Source organism: Aphelocoma coerulescens, chromosome 1A (genome assembly GCF_041296385.1).
Source record: "Aphelocoma coerulescens isolate FSJ_1873_10779 chromosome 1A, UR_Acoe_1.0, whole genome shotgun sequence".
Lineage (NCBI taxonomy): Eukaryota > Metazoa > Chordata > Aves > Passeriformes > Corvidae > Aphelocoma > Aphelocoma coerulescens.
In genome coordinates this window covers 77152098-77171699 of record NC_091014.1, presented here as the reverse complement: position 1 = coordinate 77171699, position 19602 = coordinate 77152098, and the positions used below count along the sequence as shown (strand labels likewise).

The window sequence follows — 19602 nt, the reverse complement described above, 5'->3', positions numbered from 1 at the left end:
GGCAATGGGGAGCACTCCATCAGCACCCCTCAAACTGCCTGTGGAGAGGGAAGGGAAGCTGAGGGGTGTCCTTGCCAAAGCTTTAATTGCCTCTGCAGCACGGGGTGTATAAAAGACTACCAATAATACTGAGCAAATGCAGGCTTGGAATAAAAGCAGGAAATGGATGAGGATGCCATGGTTCCTTTGCTCTCTTACAGCCATTCTTTGTCTCTCCTGCTCACCAGACCGCTGGGAGTGCCCACCAGGCATGTGGTGAGAGGGTACAAACACCCTCAGCCACCAGCAGATAATCACAGCCCTGTAACCAGGGCTCAGCTAGAGCCTCAAGCATTTCATTGATCCTCCTTCTTTAAGGCAGTGTTAGTTTTTCATACACCTAACGTATTTATTTTTGGGTGCTGTAAATGTACAAGGTTCAAGGATGGCACAAAAACAAATGCAGAGAGAGAGTTTGCTTGAGAAATACAGACATAATTTGTTTCTCCTGCTCTGCCACAAAGCCAAAATAGGTAAATTTACCCACTTCTACGACCAAGACTAGCTATGCACAGATACACTCTGCTTCCCTTTTTAACCTGTGCAAAGCTGGCTCCATGCAATGACTGCCTGGAGCAGTCAAATCTTGGAACGTCCTCAAAGTCCACACCAAGGAATGGGTTCCAGGACAGAAGGAACCACTTCCTCTGAAGTGACTGTTCTTTGCTGCATCACACCACTGCTGCCAGGATTAGCTCATCTGGATCTCACGTCCTGAGCATTTGATGATGCACAATGCACTGACAGTGTGGGCAAAGAAGGAGCTGGGGATGAGAAACAGAGATGGGAGGAAGCCCAAAGTGAGGAGGGTGAGAAAGGAAATGTAAATACAAAGTTCTCCTGTGAAGTACGAAGCCATTTCACCATATGCAGTCCCTGGGGAACATGTACAGTTCTAGGGAACCGGCAGGGGGAGAGGGGAGGGTGACAGCTGAGAAGAAACAAGGCAAGAAAAGTAGATGCAAGGCAAAGGGACTTGCGATATCAGGGAGGTAAAAACAAGTCTGTGGAAGAATAAAAATCTTGCTGTTTCTTAAAGGACCTCCCAGTGCCCCGGTGGGGAACAACAGGCTGACCCAAACACTGCAGGCCTTTATCACACCCTGACAAACCCTTCCTGGGACTCCACCAGGGAGCTTTGCAGTTGCCTTTGGCAAAACTGCAGGGGACAAGTGGGCAGGGCAGCTATCTTATCAAAGCAAGAGCTGCAGGGGGTGGCTAGGCACAGGCCTAGGGAAGAATTTGTGCTGCACACATAAATCTTGAATCCTGGCATTCCTTCCCCAGTAATCATACAGCAGGCTATATTTAGCCCAACCTAAACAAAAAAGAAGAAAAAAAAAAGAACAGCAGGACTAGTTTTAGCTCTAACAGCTGCCACCAGCTGCTCAGAGGGGATACAGGTAGAGCTGATGTCAGATGTAGTTAAATGAGATGGAACAGGGGAGGCAGCCACGCTTGAATGAACAACGTTGGCATTTGGTTAGAGAAATCCTGCATTTTATTATTCCATGGTTAGCCAGAAGGAAGATCAAATGTCGAGCAGAGCATGAATGGTTTCTGCTACACCAAGGACAAGGCTATAGTGAACCATGGATAGGCAAACAAGCAGAGGAAAGGGAGGAGGTTACACACACAAGCAGAGCAAATGTTTGTATGTCTAGCCCAGGTTCCTGGTGCTCCTTCTCTTTAGTTCCAGCACGACAAGAATCAACAAAGGCAGTTTTTAGAAAGACTGTTGACTAAAGAGCTTGTATCTGTGTGGTAAGGCCAGAATGCAACTTCCTTCATCCATGGATGGACCTGGGGCTCACCCTCTAATTAGGCATCAACATCATCCACTGGACAGGAACTTGGGAAGGTCATTGCAACACAACTGTTTGCTTGCAGTATCACTTGCTCCAAGGGGACACATTTGTATTCTTGCTGGGGAAGAAATAATCTTAAAATTAGTGTCCTAGTTACTGTTACGACTTAGACACCTACATGCACAGTACCTTCAGAGAACCTGGAGCTGGTTGAAAAGTGTAAAACCAGAGAGAGTGTTTTACGAGTACTTTACCAGCAAAACAATACAAGATGATTAATAAACCTGTATTAAACCTGGTCACTGAATAATCACTTAAGCATCTGGTTGTCGTTGCCATTCCTAAAAACAAAGGAAAAAAAGCCAACTGATCTGCTATGCTAGTGTAAGTAAAAAAACCAGGAAACAAAAACAAAACCCACGGCAGAAAATCCAGTGTCTTTCCATCCACATTTCTAGATTTCAGAGGCACCTTATCACAGTAATCCTCCCTCCATACATCAGGTGGTGTAGCATGGACTTTGAAGATCTTGTGGCAGCTTTCCCTGCCTTACTAGAAGAGCTGTGAGCTTGATAACTAATCACTCCTTAATAACTCATGTTTCCTCTGCAAAAGTCCCTGAAATGCAACTAGTGGGGGAAAAATATATGAGCAGGGATTTGTGAAGTAGAAAAATCACTTTGGGCTTCTTTCCCAGTAACCCACAGGGTTTTTTGAATGGGGGTGGGGTGACAATGAATGCAGTTCTATTTCCCATATGCCCAGACCTTGCAACTGGGAAGTGATCCCTCGTAGTGTGTTTCAGACATATCCTCAAATAATGAAAACAAACCACAGATTTGTTGAAGGACACTCTGGCTTGGCTGCTGCTTGGAACTTTCAAAACCAGGTATCTTTCTCCCAGGTATGTTCCCCCATCCTGGCTTAGACATGGGAAAAGAGCATAAGCCAACAGATACAAATACATGTCTGCTCAGGACTTTCCCAGCTGTGACTCTAAAATAACTGGAGTTGTTGAGGTCTTCATTTCTGTGATGGCACAGGCTCTTTGCGAGGTGACACCGACCAAAACCACATTTCTGGTCAGCCTTTTGCCCAAATGGAAGCATCCGAGCTGTTGCTGGATCAAAAAGTGACAACAGCCCCGTGCCTCACGGACCTGACAAGCAATGATTTGCTTAGAATCCGACACATTTATTGGGGGAAGCCTGTGGGAGCTTCAGGATCTTCCCTGTTGCTGAACCCTGACACCGAACTGTGCCGTAAATCAAGTCCCTCTTGATGGGAGAGAATTTTCTAAAAGTCCTTGCAAGGAGTTTCAAAGATAAACCGAGACTTTTCCTGGAGTGTCAATGCTGCTGGATAGTTGTTTATTAAGTTTTATCAGAGGAACAGAGCCACCAGCATGACCCAGGTAGAGCATAGAGCACAGAAAGCAGGAGAGGAGTCTCTAATTATCAAGATTTACACAGCCTTTTAAAGATAATTTAACCAATGGTTACTAAAAACATATCTTATTTTCACTTTCCTACCAATTATTCAGTAACACGGGCAGGAACTGCGGAATTCTCTATCCAATCATTCCAAACTACTTTTACTGCAGAACATGGAGTAGTAGACGAAAGAGAAGAAGGTTTAGAGAACAACAACAATCCTCCATTTTGATGTTTTTTACTCTTATCTATTTACTACAAAGAGAAACCCAAAACCTCTAAATATTCACCCTGTGACAATCTTACATAGCAGTCTATCACCTAATTCCCACCACTGTATTTTCTAGTTCTTATCTGATCGTTGGTAATTTTTCCAAGGTTGGAGGCTAAAACAGTGTTGTTCAGGGGGGTAAGAACCCTTAAAAACAGGCAGAGAAATATTCTCAACACTCTGGGTTCCTACAGAACCCATAGCAAAACCCACACACTCCATGTCCCATTCCTTGGCTGCAGCTGCATGGCCCATCCAGGCACATGAGAACTGCCTCTGCCAGGGGCTGGCCAAAGCACCCGTGCTAACACACAAACTTGGAGGGCTCAGCCTGGCACACACACAGCAAAAAGGCACGCTGGATAGCACACGCTGCAGCTGGACACTGTCTCTTTCTTGGCCAAAACAGAAAGGCTCCTAAGCAGAGGTATTTTGAGCATTCATAGTCAACTGAGTTAGGAGTTGGAAAAGCATCAGCCATGCACTGTTATCCAGCCCTGTTTTTCTCCTCTGGTTCATACAGTTTTGCTCCTCTTTAGATTTCTGGGCACATACTGTGTCTTGTGATGACATGGAAGAACATGGCCTTTAAGCCTTTATTAATTGCTACTACTGTAGTTTTAAAAGGAGCTATTTAGGAAATCCTCAGTTTTGTTACCATAGGAATGAAGCTGTAGGATTCAGTGAAAGAACAATTTAAACAGCAGTGTTTAAGTAATTCACTTCAACTTTCATTCTCTGCTCCATCCAAGCTCCTCTTGGCCGTAAAGAAAAAGGCTTTAAAAGCTCTCTCCCCTCCTCAGTGCTGCTTGACTCCAGCCCAAATTAGGAGGTACAGCCTTGTTATCTATAGCAGGTCTTAGCAATGTCCCTTCCCACCCACAGAGCACTTCCTCCTCTTCCCGAGTGAGGCAGCTGCAAAGTGCTCCTTGGCTCAGGCAGAGCTCCTCATCTGGTTTTTTTCAGCTGTTTTAAAACAGTGTTTATGCAGCTTTTATACAGTAAGAATGGGGTGAAGGGAGAAGCATCTAGTCCACTGGACGAGAGCAGGTTGGGATGCTTGCACCTGATGAGTTTGCCCACTGCTCAGTGTAACTCTGAGCTGGGAGAACTCCTGGGTGCCTCTTTCTGAGCTGGTTTGCTCTTCTTCTTCCATTTGAAAAGTTTAGGTCTGCATTAAAAGGGCAAAACAGGACAGGTGAGGTGATTAGCCACTCTGCTGGTCTTCTCCAGCAGGCAGAGGGAGACAAGGCAAGGAAGAACACTGAAAAGCTGACACATTAGCTATTGCCTCTTGTTTGTTTTTTAAACCTTTGAACCATGGAAACATGATAAGCAGCAAGAAAAGTGGAGTAAAGTTTTGTTTTCCTTGGATTTAACTCTTTTGAGATGCTGTCACTATTCACACTTGTGAGCAGTGTTCTGGTTTCCCCACCTCAAGTTTGGGAGAGTCTTGGAAGGGACTGCTTTGTAGAGCAGGGAATCTTTCACCCTTTGAACGGAGGTCTGGCACTAATGATGAGATGGGGATGTTCCTTAGCTCTCAGTAATGCTAACAAGTCTAATGACTGCCTGAGGGACAGCTTTAGCTCCCCACAGGTCCTGAAGCACAGCACTCCTTTCTCCACTGCTGCTTTGACTCACTGATCCTAAGTCTGGGTCAGGAAGTGGAAGAGGAGCCTGTCCAGGACATTACAACGTGTGTCTGTAACTTCAGAGACGCTGTCAGGTGCTTCAGCCACTTACAGATTAAGAACCTAATGCCTGGCTCTTCCTCAGCAAACAAAGATGAGCCAGGAAAGCAAGCCAGTGGCCATATTTTGGCATGACTTTCTGGCAATTACAGTGACCCTATTTATCACTCAATGTCTTCTTTTTGTTGCATGTATGCTCCAGCATTCTGCCTTGTGCTCTTGCTTCTAGAGCCTGGCTTATCCTTCAGCTGTCTGGCCAAGTCTGCTCCAGTAAGCGATGACCACAGGATCCTGTCTCCACAACACATGACAAACGGGTCACAGGGACAGGGAGGGACACGGTTACACTAAAAAAGACACCATCAGCACTGTTCTAGCAGGGTATTGCCCACCAGAGCCAGCTATCTGGAGACTGCTTTGTGTCCAGCCCTGTTTTTAGCAAAGGTGGAACGGCACTTTCACAGCTCCCACTGTTGTTACTGTTGGCTACAGGCAAATAGGTATTTTCAGACACCACCCCCCTCACACACACACTTATTTCTCTGGAGTTGGCCAAGCTGTTGAAACTGGATCCTTTTATGGGAATGTACAAGAGGGGTTTTCACAAGCAAGCTGGAGATTCTGGGAGGCACAGTTGCTGCTCTGTTGAGGTAGCTGATAGCGCTCTGTGGTCCTTCCACCCCATTAAATTCACCTTGTTGTGCTGCCCACTTATTTGTGCTTTCATTTCCCCCCATATTCACATATGTATGGTCACAGTCAAAAGAGGGAACCTTATTCATATTTTATGTAATATTTCCTTGCATCTCAAAAGGGAATAAAAGGAGAGAGGAGGAAGACTTTGAAGGACTAGGATGTTTTTATTGGCTTTCCATTTGTCTCCCACCCGGTTCCAGAACTGCAGGAAAACATTTTTACTGTTTATGCTATCCTAGTATATATTGAAGTCCACAAAAAGGATACAACAGGTAAAAAAGGCTCTTGTTGATCCTATGCTGGTGTAGCACTTTAACTGAGCACTTAAAAGGTAGTTTTGTATTTTTTAGATATAAGCTTTCAAACTATTAAGAAAGCCAGGGTGAGGGGACTCTCTCAGTGTTTCAGTTTTCCTGCAAATATTTCAATGTTCTCTTGCATTATATTGAATCCAGCCAAAAGGCTGGACAACCACAGAAACCATCAACTGAATGTAAGATAAACCCAAAGGGGAACCACTGAAGTTGCAAAACTTGGGTTGGACGGTGAAACATGAATACAAAAGATGGGATGGGGTGAGCGCAGCAGGGAAGAAGGAAGAGTTTAAACTTATCCCAGTATATTATCAGCATTCCCTCAGGCATTCTATTCAAAAAGGTGGAATTTAATCTGCATTGCCTTTGAATAAGCAGTATAATCTCTAAGAAATTCTGCCTCACATACGCCTTTCTTCCTGATAGCTGACAGAGCTACTTCACTGACAGTGTTCTGGTGAAATACCCTCTGGGTAAATGTGCTTTTATAAACAACCCATTCCCAAGTTACTGAAACTGTAATACATTTATGGGACAGCACCTTGGCATGTGTAATACAAAAGTCACTTTGGGGAACTGGAGCTGGTTGATGGCAGCTGAGTCTAGCTTAATGCTCTTTCCAGGACATCCTATCTCCTGCCTTCTCTTGTGCAGATTTTTTCCAAAATAAACAGGATCTTGCAATTCCCAAACTGCCACAGGAGCATGATTAGGCTCAGTCTCCTCATCTCCCCATCCCTGCGGTGCAAGGACTTGTTAGAGTGGTCATGGAGCTGTCAAGTTAATGCAACACCCCTGAACTACCCGACTGCAACCCTCACACTCTGCTCCTCGTCTCACCGGAGGAAAGGCTGTCTGTAGAAATGGATTTTTAACATTTATGCCTCCCCCTTGTGTCTCTACCATACCAACTCGCCAGACTATGTTTATTTCTCAAAAGATGTCTACAAATGCACACTTTACACATGGTGTTGCCATAATTTCCTGGTAAATATGTAAACCCAGGAGAGCACAGAGAACAAAACTTCTTTGAGTTGCTGAGTCTAAAATTTCCTGTGGAAATCAGCCAGAATTACAACTGTTACAGAAGTCATCTAATACTTAACAGACGCTAGGGAGCATAATATTCCATGCCTTCATTGAGCACAAGCTATGAAGAGACAAATTGAATATTACTAAGTCTGTTCCCCCAGGAAAAAATAATGTTGCCACTCACTTCGTGAAAAATGGGTTTGATTTGGGCTGGGAAGTTTGTTTTGTTGTTGTTTGCTGTTGGGCTTTTTCTTAAAGAGTGATAAAAGTACTTTCATTTGATAGAACCTAGAGAAAATAACATGAAAAGCCAAAGAAGAGAGAATTCCTGGCCTGATCCCAGCCTCCCCAACAAGAAGGTGGTCAGAGATGCCCTTTTTTACCAAGAGTTTGTCTGCACAGAGGGAGCAAAAAGTTACCTGATGACAAGCAGAAGAAAAAATCAGAAGTCAAACATACCTGACTTGCCCACGCCAGCTCGACCAAAGATCGCCAACTTCACTTCTGCACTCTTGGCCATGCTGGAGGGAACACAGGGGTGGCAAACTCACTCAGTCACCAGAAGTGAAGCAGAAGAACAGTTCCCAGCTCCTGCCTTCAGCTTCACCGTGTCATTGTGACGTCAATGCAGAGCCTGGGGAAGAACACCACAAGGATGGAACTGCAAGGAGCCAGGCTCTCCCTTTCCCCTGCCCGCCCCCTCCTTTCTTCTTCTTTTTAAATAATCGTGATAACTGATGCTATGTTCCTGCTTTAAACACTGCAGTAACACCACTGACACACTTGGCACTGTTTGTGCAGAACCCACCTTCAGCTTTCTGGCTATTCCTCTTTGCTTCACACTGGCACTGTAAGATTGCAAAAGGTACTTAACAACCCCAAGCACCTGCCTTGCAAGGCTCCTAAGGATTTATTTCTTCCTTTCTCTTTCAGCTGAAATTGCATATATTTACCGTATTTGAATCACATGCAAGGAATTATTTTTTGTAGAATATATTTAATAGCTGTGAGCACTCACTAGTAGTGCCTGCAGATAGCTAATCTTTCCTTGAGCCCTCCAGCTCCAAAAAGGCTTCAATTACTCAGCTGCCGTTGCCTAAAACCCTCCAAGCACTTGTACCTTGCTCACTGCCCTAAACAAATCCATACCTAGAAAGTTCTCTAGTGCTCCTTTTTAAGCTGCCTGAGCTCATACATAAACATTCAGCAAAGCATGGGGTTAGCAAAAGGATGCCAGAGTTTCTGGTACTGCACTTCGAGCATGGGAATTACCTATATTCACAGTTTTGCTGCATGACCTTGATTTTGCTAACCTGGACAGTAAAATCTATAACCATACCTGTCATTGTAGAATGCTTTAAAATCTTCCGTGAAAACATGGCAATCGTGATGATGATGATCGTCAGCCCTGAATAAAACGTCAAATACTCGGTCTCCCCTTAAAGCGGGGTAGAACTTCACGTGTGAATGCTACCCGTTACGGGTTTGCTGATGAGCTGAAGTACCCACTTTAGCCGTGAATTCTAACAGTGGCGTAGGATGCTTCCCATGTCAGCACTCCTCGCTCTACAGCAAAATGCATTTCTAACATATTTCTTGAAAAAAAAAAAACAAACCCTAAGGCTTTTTCCTATACGTAAACGCTTGTAAAAAGAAAAAGTAAAGACACCTTACATCGAGAACGGTCCCGATTCATCTCTGACGGCTAAATGCTCCCGATTCCTTTTGCCTAAGAGTAAGTAGCAGATCACTCTCACTCTGGACGCACAGTTAGAGGCACGAACTGTTTCGGGACGTGGCGGGATGGGACACTCAGGGACTGGGACACCGGTGTTTGCCTCCCGCGAGAGCTCCCGGCCGCCCGCAGCAGAACCGCTGCCGCGCTCCTGCCCCGCTCCGCAGCTCTGTTTCACATTTCCGTGCAGGTACCGATTCCTGGCCGCCGGCTCCGTCCCTGCGGGCGGGCTTTGCTCCCCACGGCTCCGGGCAGGTGCCTCCCGCCCGCCCGGCGCAGGGCGGCTCCCGCGGCTGCGGCCCCCGGCGCTGCCCGGCCCCGCACGCTGCGGGCACCGCGCCCCCCGCGCCGCATCCTCCCTTGTGCCCGCACCCGCCGGGAAGCCCCGCGCCGCCCTCCCGGCGCTCACCTCGGTGCGCGCTGCTCGCCGCGGCCCGGCCCGGCCCCGGGCGCTCCCGCCGGCGCAGCGGCGCGGCCGCACAATGCGGAGCGGCCGCACAATGCGGAGCGGCCGCACAATGCGGAGCGGCCGCCCGCCCCTCCGCCCCTCCGCCCGGCCGCGGCTCCGCAGCGCCCGCCGCGCCCGCGCGGACCTGCCGCGCCCCCTGCGGGCCGCCGGGAGCAGCGCGCACCGGGCGGGTGCGGAGCCGAGCGGGAGGGATGCGGAGCCGAGCGGGAGGGATGCGGAGCCGAGCGGGAGGGATGCGGAGCGGGCGCCGGGCGGGACACGGAGGGCGGCCAGGCTGCTCCGTCCCTCGCGGTAGCGTCCCGAGAGCGTAACTCGTGCCCGGCGCGGTGCCCGAGAGGAACGGACGCAGCCCTGTAATCGGCGCCTTCGGCGGTACCGCAGCCTTTAATTATGTGGGACAGCGGCTGCTGTTCACTTGCATGGATTCTGAGTAAGAGCTCGTCCGGCCGAGGATGCTCCGCAGCTTATTTTAACATCTCAAGTGCTCTCCTTCCCTCTCTCTCTCCCTCGGTGCTGCTCACCAGAACCAGGCAGTGCCACGCTGTGCAGAGCCAGTCTCTCCTGTCCCGACACGTGTGACAGCAAAGTGACAGCAGGGCTGCTGCCCCATCAGACTGCTTTCCAGTAGCACCAACTTCTTACTCTGAGCGTTTCCTCCCGAATTCCCCGCTTGGCTTATGGCAAAAGAAAGTGTTTGTTATTTCGATTTGCAAACGGGCAGAACGAATCATGTAAATACCTCAGCCTCTGCAAGAGGTTCGTGTCAGAGGCGGGGATCAAGTTCTGAAATGGATAGGACCGAATTCACCGGACAGCTCTTACTTCCTTGTTTATTAAACTATCCAGTAATGTAAAGATACATTAGTAACAGATGTGAACCAGAGCTGGAAAGCACTTAGAGTTCAGTGGATGTTCCTGCTCTGTTTCTGTTCCAACTCAGATCTGAATGAGATATCAGATGAGTGGAAGAAAAAGCTTCCCCCTCACTGTCTTCCTTCGTACAAAATTAAATAGAAGTTGGATTGGAAAAGATTTCCACGGTCCAAGTCTCTCTCTACAGGAGCAGGATAAGCGTTTAGGGGGCAGGGTGGCAGTCCTGAGAAGAAATGAGAACCTAATTCCCTCTCAGAAGTGCCAGTTGCAGGCACTCAGGAGCAGATCTTAAAATAGCTGCATTGGATATCACGGAAAAGCAAAAAAAAAAAAAACAAAACAACAAACAAAAAAACCCCACCAAAAAACAACAACAACAACAACAAAAAAAAACACCCCAAAAGCCTAACAAAAATTAGAAGGCAGATGGGAAAGCAGTAGTGTGGTTTATGCTTTATTTTTTAAAAGCAAAGGCTTCTCTCACTGCTTGGTTTGCATAATTTAGAGGGATTAGCTTTTTCCATCCTCCTAAGAGAGCAACTAATGTGTACTTTGCATCTGGGGAAATGTGTGTTAGTCTCGAGGCCTGACATTTGTTTTATGTCTATGGAATTCACCCTGCATGGGGCTGTCAAATTAAATACGATAACTGGCTTTTCCAAAACAGCAGATAATTTATTGGTCATTAAAATCCCAGTGGCTGTGCAGTCAGCTTGTGCTGAAGTCTCTTATTGGTGCCAAGGCATAAGAATTCAGTAAACACTAATTGTGGGCACAGGCAAAGGCTTCAGAGGGTTGAGACCCAAGACTGGTCCAGGAGTGCTCCAGTTGCTATTTGTTTTCTGTGTACTCTGTGTTTCACAATGTTGGTGAGTTTTGGGGTGGTTTTTTCCTACCCAAAATGGATTTTGAAAGCCTTAGTCTTTAGTCCTGTAGATCAAGGGCCACCTTGCTTTGTCATAAGCAGCAGTTTTTTGGTTGTTGTGGCTGACAATGGTATATTTTCTCAATAGTTCTGCCATTTGTGCTGATCAAAAAATATGCTTGTGGGTGTTACCCTGGCATGGGTAATGAGATCAGTGAGTGAAGTCCATCACGTGGCTGACTGCCTGAAGGATGGGAGGTTCCTTTTCTGCCCTTCCATTTTATGAAAATTTGGGAGAGGGGAAGCAATGCTGGGGTCTGATTCCTGATGATCCGTGTGCTGTCAGTCTGAATTCAGCCTGACCCAGCAGAAAATCAGGAGAACCCTCTTTCCCATCCATCAGAGCCAAGCATCTTAGATTTCTCCCTTTTGCCTCTTAATGAGTCATAGTGTTTCACAGCTTAATTAATTTTTGAAAATAGCACTTTGGTGTATTTAAAAATATTATTCTCGTTTCACCAGGAGAAAGAGCAATCCCAGCACAAGAAGATGGATATCTTATGGGAATTACTGGCTGAAATGAAGTTGAGGGAAACTCAGTGCTCTTGGCAGGCTCCTTTTCTACAGCTGTCAAAGCACTGAAGTGTTTCTAGCCACAGTCATCAGTGAGTTTGTCCGTGGCTCTGTGACTCCTGTGGGCAACACTGAGCCTTGTTACAGGGCAGAGCAGGAGACCTCCTCTCCCTTGGGGAGCCCAGGCAGAGCAGATATGTCACTGCTGAAGAGCTGGTCCCATCCATGCTGTGAACATGGAAACTGTGGCTGCAGCTGCATGGTGTGGCATATATCTGGCTTAGCTCCCCTGATAACCTGGCTGCACCCCTTTTTACTTAGGAAGATGCCACCAGTGGTCCAAAACAAGGATTTGGGTTCATTTGTGGTCTAGTAAATGCCTGCAGTCTAAGCTTTGGACTGCAGTCTGAGCTTTGGACAACCCTTCTTCACCAGAAACCTTGATGGTTGAGGAGCAGGTAATGAAATAGGAGCGTGAACAGCTTGAAATGCCAATGCAGCCAGATATTCTTAAGTCAAGGCAAAATTCTGTTTCAGGATTGATTAACAGAGATTCATCCAAGCAGTTACAGTAGCCAGAAGTATTTTAGAAAGACTCACAATTTCAAATAATACTTTACAGGCTTAATAAGATGTATCCAGGTGCTGGCAAAGTCCAGAGGGTTCTTTCTGCCTGGTCTGAAGGTGCTACTTGTTTAACATCAAGTACTTCCACTGGCTTATTTTTTCATCGTGGATGCTTCTGGTGTGTTTTCTGAAGGTGTTTTTTTTTGGTGAAAGCCAATGACATTCGATTCTTGAAAGGTGGGAGAGAGGACTGGTGTGACACTGCAGGCCTGACAGCTAATATATGAAGAAGACATATGAGCAGGAAAGGAGCTGAAGGTGTGGGTTGTTTGGGTTGTTTTTTCATTTTGGAAATCCCATTGTAGACAGCAATTTTGTAGGTTTAAGCAACTTCCAAAATGAGATTTGGGCACGGGGTTTGTTGAGGCTCATGAGAGACGAAAAACAAGACACAGATTTCAGGAGGTTATTTAGGAGTCTCTGAATCCTGTGGAACTGAGTGGCATTTCCTCTTCTGAGCACCTTTGTGCAACTGAGTCCAAGTGTGTACAAAGTGTAGAGCAGATCATGCCACTGGTGGCATGGAGGAGGGAACAGACTCCTCTGGTACCATTCCTGCAGTAAGGAAGGGGCTGTTGAACTCAGGATTATTGTCTTTGCTGCTGTTGTGGAGAACAGCCCAGACCTGCCTCGAGGATTGGTCTAGAACAGGATATCCTGTCCTGTCCTGAATATCTGGTCAGAGCTGGATCCTTGCATTAAAAGGCAGATCAGTGACTTGGTCTATTTTTCACCCTTCCTTCCAGCCCTTCTGTTGGGAGCTGAGATGATAGTTTATAACTAGTAGAAAAACTACCCAATAAATAGCATGTTAACACAATATTTGCAGCTGTTACTAAAGGTTCACAGGGAAAGATTCAGATTGTTTTCTTAATTTTCAGAGAATATCTTCCAAATGTTTTTGTGTTGGCTCTCAGCAATGTACATAAATCTGCTCAGTTACACTAATCTAGCACAGTGGAAAATATTGCAACTTTGTCATTAAATTATGGATAAACTTTGCTGTTAGCTTGGCTTGTAGTCAATATGAAATATTGCTGTTTTAAATTAATATGGCATTTTCTCCTACTTTCCCTGGTAGCTTATGAAATGCTGAGTTTATAGTGATGGGTTTTCTTATGTGTAAGCTAAGCATTTATAACTGCTTTTCCTCTCCACTTTTTCCTCAATGTATAGAAGAAAAATCAAATACCCAATGCAGGCTTTATTCCTTTGAAGTGTTTATTTCTAGTGGAACAAATAAGACCCCAATCCTGTATTTGTTTGTGTTTAGCCTTACATAGGCAGGCTTAATGGAGTGGCCAAAGGAGGTACAACTTCCCCATCAGTACCACGTGAAGGTGCACTGTGCAGAACCCAGGCTTCAACATTTTCCTCCCATTTGGCTCCATGAGGTGCCAAAACAGGGCACAGGAGGTGATCATGGGATGCTCTTCACAGCACGGTGTGGATCTCACACATGCAAATGCCTCTGTGCTATGTCCTAACGCAGACCTTCTGTCTCAGTAGGCATTTGGCACGTTTGTGCAGAGATGTAAATACACAGCTTGGGTTTCTTGCAGTAGCAAGATTTTTATCAGGTGTATTTAACAGTGATACATGAGCAAAGCTGAGAGGCACAGCTCAGCAGGAGCTATTGCCAAGTAGAGGAGCGAGGTATTCGCTCATGTTTTGTAACACATGGCCAACACATTCCCTTCATATTGCCCAAGTTAAAATTCTGCTAATCTTTGTTTCTTCAGCCATTCAATAGGTTGTGTCCTGAGAGTCTGTCCTTAAAAATGGGCAAGCTGAGAGTCCACACTCAGCTGTGACAGCTCTGACTCCATCACGCCTTGGTGTGTTATTATTTGGTTTGCTCTTTGCTGAGGTTTCGCTCTTCTGGTATTGTTATTTCTCCCTCCACACTTCCTCAGATCACAGAGAAATTGTTTAATAGGTTTTTGTTAATGTAAATATAATTGCTGTATCATCAAAAAGAAAGCAGGGTGACTGTCACTCTCTTGCACATATTTTGTAATGATTAAATATCTGCTTACTGTAAACCCAAACAAGTTCAGTTTCTGCACCAAAATAAGTTTAAACTAAAAATTAAATCACCTACAGAATAGTCTGCACACAGGCTAGAACTCTTCTGCTAGAGAGATTTGTGTTATGGTTTTAATAAAGTACACTCACAGAATTAAAACCCACTGGTAACAAACGCAACAAATTTAGCAACAAATGTGCAATCCCAGACTTTATTAATGAATGAGTTACACTGGTGTGTCATCTTAATTTCTTACAGATGTATTCATGTTCTTTGAAAGGACCAGTGGAAATTGCCATAAATTCATTTGCCATTCACATTAATGAATGCTAGCCCTTTTTCTTCCTCAGTGGTATTATGATTGCAATCTGGATTGCTGCAGGGACCCCACTGTAATTCGTCATTGCTCCAGTGTTCAAATCCTCTGGTGGAACCTGATATTGGTGTTGACAACATCTGGAGTTTTATGTCTCTCATCTTTTCTCTGCCTCCTTCCTTCTGTTTAATCAAGAGAATGGGAAGGGGAAATTGCTGCCATTGTTAATATCTTCAAGACACTGAGTGATTGCCGGGTTTGGAGCATAGTCACACCTAGGAGGGAGGAGACACAGGTCTGTTCAAGAGGTGAGACTGAGGAGCAGCTGCTTTCAGCACACTGCAGTGCCAGTCATCATGGCATGCCTGGAGAGGCAGGAGGACACTCGTCCATCTTCTATTCTGAATCCAAGCAGTGGCTTTCCCCTTTCACAGAAGAGTGTCTTGGCAAGCATATTCCCTGTTTCTTTCACTGGGGCCATTCCATGTTCTATAAAACAGTTCTGAACTTGTAGCAAGGAGAGACATAGGCTGACGTGGATTTTAAGCAGGAATCTTTATCTATACCTGATCAGATCCTGACTTCTTTCCTACCAAATCCTTCAGATGCAAGTCCATTCTCAGGGCCTGGGTATAAACGAGCTCAGGAATGCACTGCAAGGTAAATCTTGAGTGTGGATTGTTCCTTAGCTTCGAGTGTGTCTGCCTGTCCTTACAGTGTGTGACAATACACTGCTTTGTGGGAATGCCACCTTGGCCCAAGAGACACATTAATGTTTATAAATTGTCCAAAAATGTGCTTTCCCCTGTCCTGTCTGCTGCACTTGGGAGGGGCTCACACAGAGATAATTCATCATCCTCCTTCAAGTCTAGCCTTTAAAAGTCCTCCTTGCTGTAATACCTAACATCAGTTTGATAAATGTTTGTCTGCAAATATGTTATGACCACTGCCTGTCGTGCTAAGGAATATTTTCGTATCTTGGTCCTCCATCTATCCAAATCCACCAGTTGTCTCCCAGGGACAGTGAGTGTGTGGTAGGGAACCAACCTTTGTGCATCCAAGCACTCTGCAGCTGGAATGGCCTCTGTGCAATTCACATCCATGGGATGGTGACACATCTTGTGAACATCCTGAAGGAAAAGTAGTACGTACACTTTTCAGTCAGGGACTGGATGATCTGCTGTCCACGAGTCTTGCAAACTCAGATCTGATTCACCTGCCCAGGGCTGTTGGGGGCTGAATGATTTCTTCTCTCCTCCCATGTGTGCTTGGACTATGTATTTTGCCTTAAAGTGTATTCCTTCTCTTTGATGCTGTTTTAGAGAGTGATTCACTGGGATTTATATCGCCACTTTTCTCCCCAATACTTGGGTGCAAGTTCTACAAGAAAAAACCCAACCAACTATTGAAATACTTGACATGTTAGGGTCACCTAAACACTTTTTTAGAACTGTCCCTGAATTCATGATGTATAAGGTGATCAAGGAATTTAGGAGCCTCAGGCTCCTCTCTGTTCAGGGCACAGCTGGTGAAGGTAATCAGCTCTTCCAGCAGTACAGGAGATATTTGTAGCTGGTAACAGATGCTGAGCATTTCTGTGCTGCTCTGTGACTGCAAGACACGAGGTGATGGCGCTGGTGGGGAATCCATCCTCATCTGGAAATCATTATTGCTAATCAGTCTGGCTTTTGTGTACTAATTACTGTTATCATATTACCTGTCAGAGTTTCTGGGAACTGGTTTCTGAGACTTTGCGTGTGCACTGAAAGTTTCGGGCATCAACAAAGTCCTTTAGGCACCATTTGTAAATGAGTGATTAATAAACCCACATAAAAGTTTGCTAGAACAGAATGAGAGAAGCAGTCAGAGATACCCTCCAAGGAAAGAACAGAAAATGTTAAAAAAATTGGTGTTACAAGCCCAAATTTCCCAGCATGTTATCCTGTGAGGTGGAGAAACTCTGAAAGGACCTATTTTAAAAAACAACTAGTAATGCCAAAATTTCAGGAATCTTTAAAGCACTTGTTAAATTCCTGTGGACTCCCTGCTCAACTGGTGGCACAGCTTGAAGGATTCAATAAAAAGCAGTAATTATAACAGCAGAAAAAACCCCCCTAAGATTAAGTCTCTAGTTCTTTACCCAGGGTTCCCATCTTCATATAAACACAAATCCCATGGAAAACAGTGTAACAGTGTAATTTTTATGGAGATTAACTAACTAAGCAGTCACTAGTTTATTTAAGCTGTTCATTATTTCAGTATCCACTGATGGTAAGATTGCAGGAACACAATGAAGTGTGCTCCTTAAGAAACACTATTCTCTAATGCCTGTACTATACCTTTAATGAGTATGGTATCATCCATAATAATAATGTATTTTAAAAATTCATTAGATGTTCTGGCATGTAATCAGAAAAAAGATTAAAAGAATAGATGTTTCATTTTGAAATACTTAGAGGTAATACTTTAAATCAGTTTAACTTATTTTTTGTTTCGGCTTCAGCTAGAAAAAAAAATTCTACAGGAAACTTATAATTTAGAGCAATGAATAGAGCTGCAATATTCTTGCATGGTTAAAGAACATGCTGTCCAATGGTACATTGTTTTTTTTATTTGTTACTTGAACGTTCTGTCTCAGGAATGAAATAGCACTTTTTCTCCAGTCACACAAGATTGCTGTTTAGCCTCTTAACGCATGCAGGTGCAGAGCAAATGGGCACTGAGAAAGAATATATCAAATGAAATAGCTTAGTTATAAGAATTTTATAGTATTTTGGCTGGTGTGGATTAAATTTACTCTAAACTGTGAAATCTTAAACAAAAAACACCAGTACCTTTTCCACAGTCAAGATGACTTCTGTTTATATATTCTATTTCCATCTGGCAAAGGACAGAGTTAATCTGAACTCCTTGTAGCAAAGAATGAAAGGCTAAGACTTTTCTGTCATGTTGCAGACTGAAACACCAAAACAACAGCTCACTGCTGTCCTTGAGACAAAACAAGGAGGTGCCAACATGTTTGAAAGTGAATAGAAATGGTTTGAAGTATTACTAGTAACATAGAAGTTCATCACTTACTAAAACAAAAGCAAAACAAACTAAAAAATAAACTAAATACAAACGAAAAAAATTAATATTGATTAATATTATTTATTAATTATAGTAATCAAGAAATAATAATTAATAAGTAATAATTGATATTTTAAATAATAATTAACTAAGAAAAATAAACTAAAAATAAACTTAAAATAAACTAAAACAAAAGCAAGATCAGTAACACAAGAAAGCAGCAGTATCACTATCTTTTATCCATTAAACCAACTCCTGTCATTGCAATTCCAAGAGTTTGTGAAAGAGAAATCTTAGCCTGACAGGCTATTCCAGTTTACAGTGAAATTCCTGATGTCCCCTAATTATAGACCTTCTTCATACAGTTATTATTCAGGAGCACAACTATGCTAAATATTAAAAGGTATTGGCATTCCAAATTTTTTGATGTGTGTTTAGGAAGGCTTTAAGAGGCCATGATATTAATGAAGAATTCTTAAGCACGTTTTCTGCGTTCTCCGTTGCTTTTGAGAACGCCAGCTCTTGCCTAAAATTACTGCTAATTGGATCAGTATTCATCTTTTGAGTGGTTTAATTAATGGCTGTGGAATCTGACATCTCTCATACCGGGCTGATGCTCCGAGAGCGGCGATTCAGGATTTGGTAAATACTCGCTCCGTGTCAGATGGTTCCGAGCAGGCTGCCAGACCGAGGGGCCTCCTACCATCCATCCCACCTTTGGGGTGCATGTGTGTCTGTGTCCAGGCTGCTTTGTGGTGTTACCTCTCGTGATTCAGTCAGAAAACAGGCTGAGAGAGCAGCCAGAGTGCATTATCATATGTGGAGAGTGTTTGCAAGTGGTGTCCCTGATGCCATGATGACTTTTTGCCTTTTCTTTTATACCCCTGTTATACCTTTTTACATCTTCCGTATTCCCAGTGCTTTTTGCCTACATTCTTGGACTTGGTTGTCAAGCTGAGAGACTCAACATTTTAGAAGCTTTGTAGGTAGGGATCAGTGTGCCCCAGAGCCCAAGGTCCTCTCCAGAACACATTCTGTAAACCAAGATAGAACCATCCAGGGGAAGGCTCCTTGGGGAGGGGGGCTCACTCGAGCCTCTCATTGGGGAATCTTTGATAGACATGCTAATTAGTAACACCTATAATGTTGTACCAGATCTTTGGGGATAGACTCAGCGGGGTGCATCTCGATGCATATGACCTGGACGTGTGCCCCTAAGGATCCTTAAAATAAACACCAAGGTAAAATCCCTTTTTCCCTTCTAACCCTGTTTGACTTTTAATTTTAAGACCAGGAAAAGGCATCATCCCCACGCTGGGTGTGACTGCTCACGGTGTCCTGCTCAAAACAGCCAGGGGTGGCTGGGTTATTTCATTTACCTTTAGCCATTTAACACACACCTAGTCCAAGCTACTGAGCTCATTTTCTGCAGTCCATGGAGTTACCTCTGACTTCATCTTCTCTGTCTCTGAAGGCATCGTGGATGCTCCAGTGCTTCAGTTAAACCTAACAATTTACTGCTGGCATAATCTACTTCCAACAACCCTTCTCACCTATCTGGAGACTGGTCACAGGCATCCTACCTCTGCTTAGAGTCAAAGGCACCTATTTTGGTGAGATCCATTGAGTTTAGCACATTCCTTTTTTTTGTTTTGGTTTGGTTTTTTTTCCCATTGGCTGTGAAGTGATTTTAGTTAAGTAGCTTAGATGGAGCCATTTACTATTGGTCAAACAAATCCAATTTCCAACTGAAATGTTG

At 44.5% G+C, this 19602-nt stretch overlaps 1 protein-coding gene across 4 annotated transcripts in view; it reads right to left on the bottom strand.

Moving 5' to 3' along the window:
• RERG (RAS like estrogen regulated growth inhibitor) overlaps window positions 1-9541 on the bottom strand; it is a 96697-nt gene extending 87156 nt beyond the window's left edge. The window contains exons 1-3 of one of the 4 annotated variants that reach the window (XM_069003584.1): window positions 9432-9541; window positions 8627-8695; window positions 7747-7921 (exon numbers count right to left, since the gene is read on the bottom strand). In XM_069003584.1, the coding sequence (XP_068859685.1) occupies window positions 7747-7807 (61 nt within the window). In that variant the 5' untranslated portion in view covers window positions 7808-7921; window positions 8627-8695; window positions 9432-9541. Of the gene's footprint in view, window positions 1-7746; window positions 7922-8626; window positions 8696-8956; window positions 9297-9431 lie in introns of those variants that run through there. The other 3 variants (XM_069003580.1, XM_069003581.1, XM_069003582.1) reach the window with 3 other exon arrangements.
• Between the last annotated feature and the right edge of the window lie 10061 nt (window positions 9542-19602).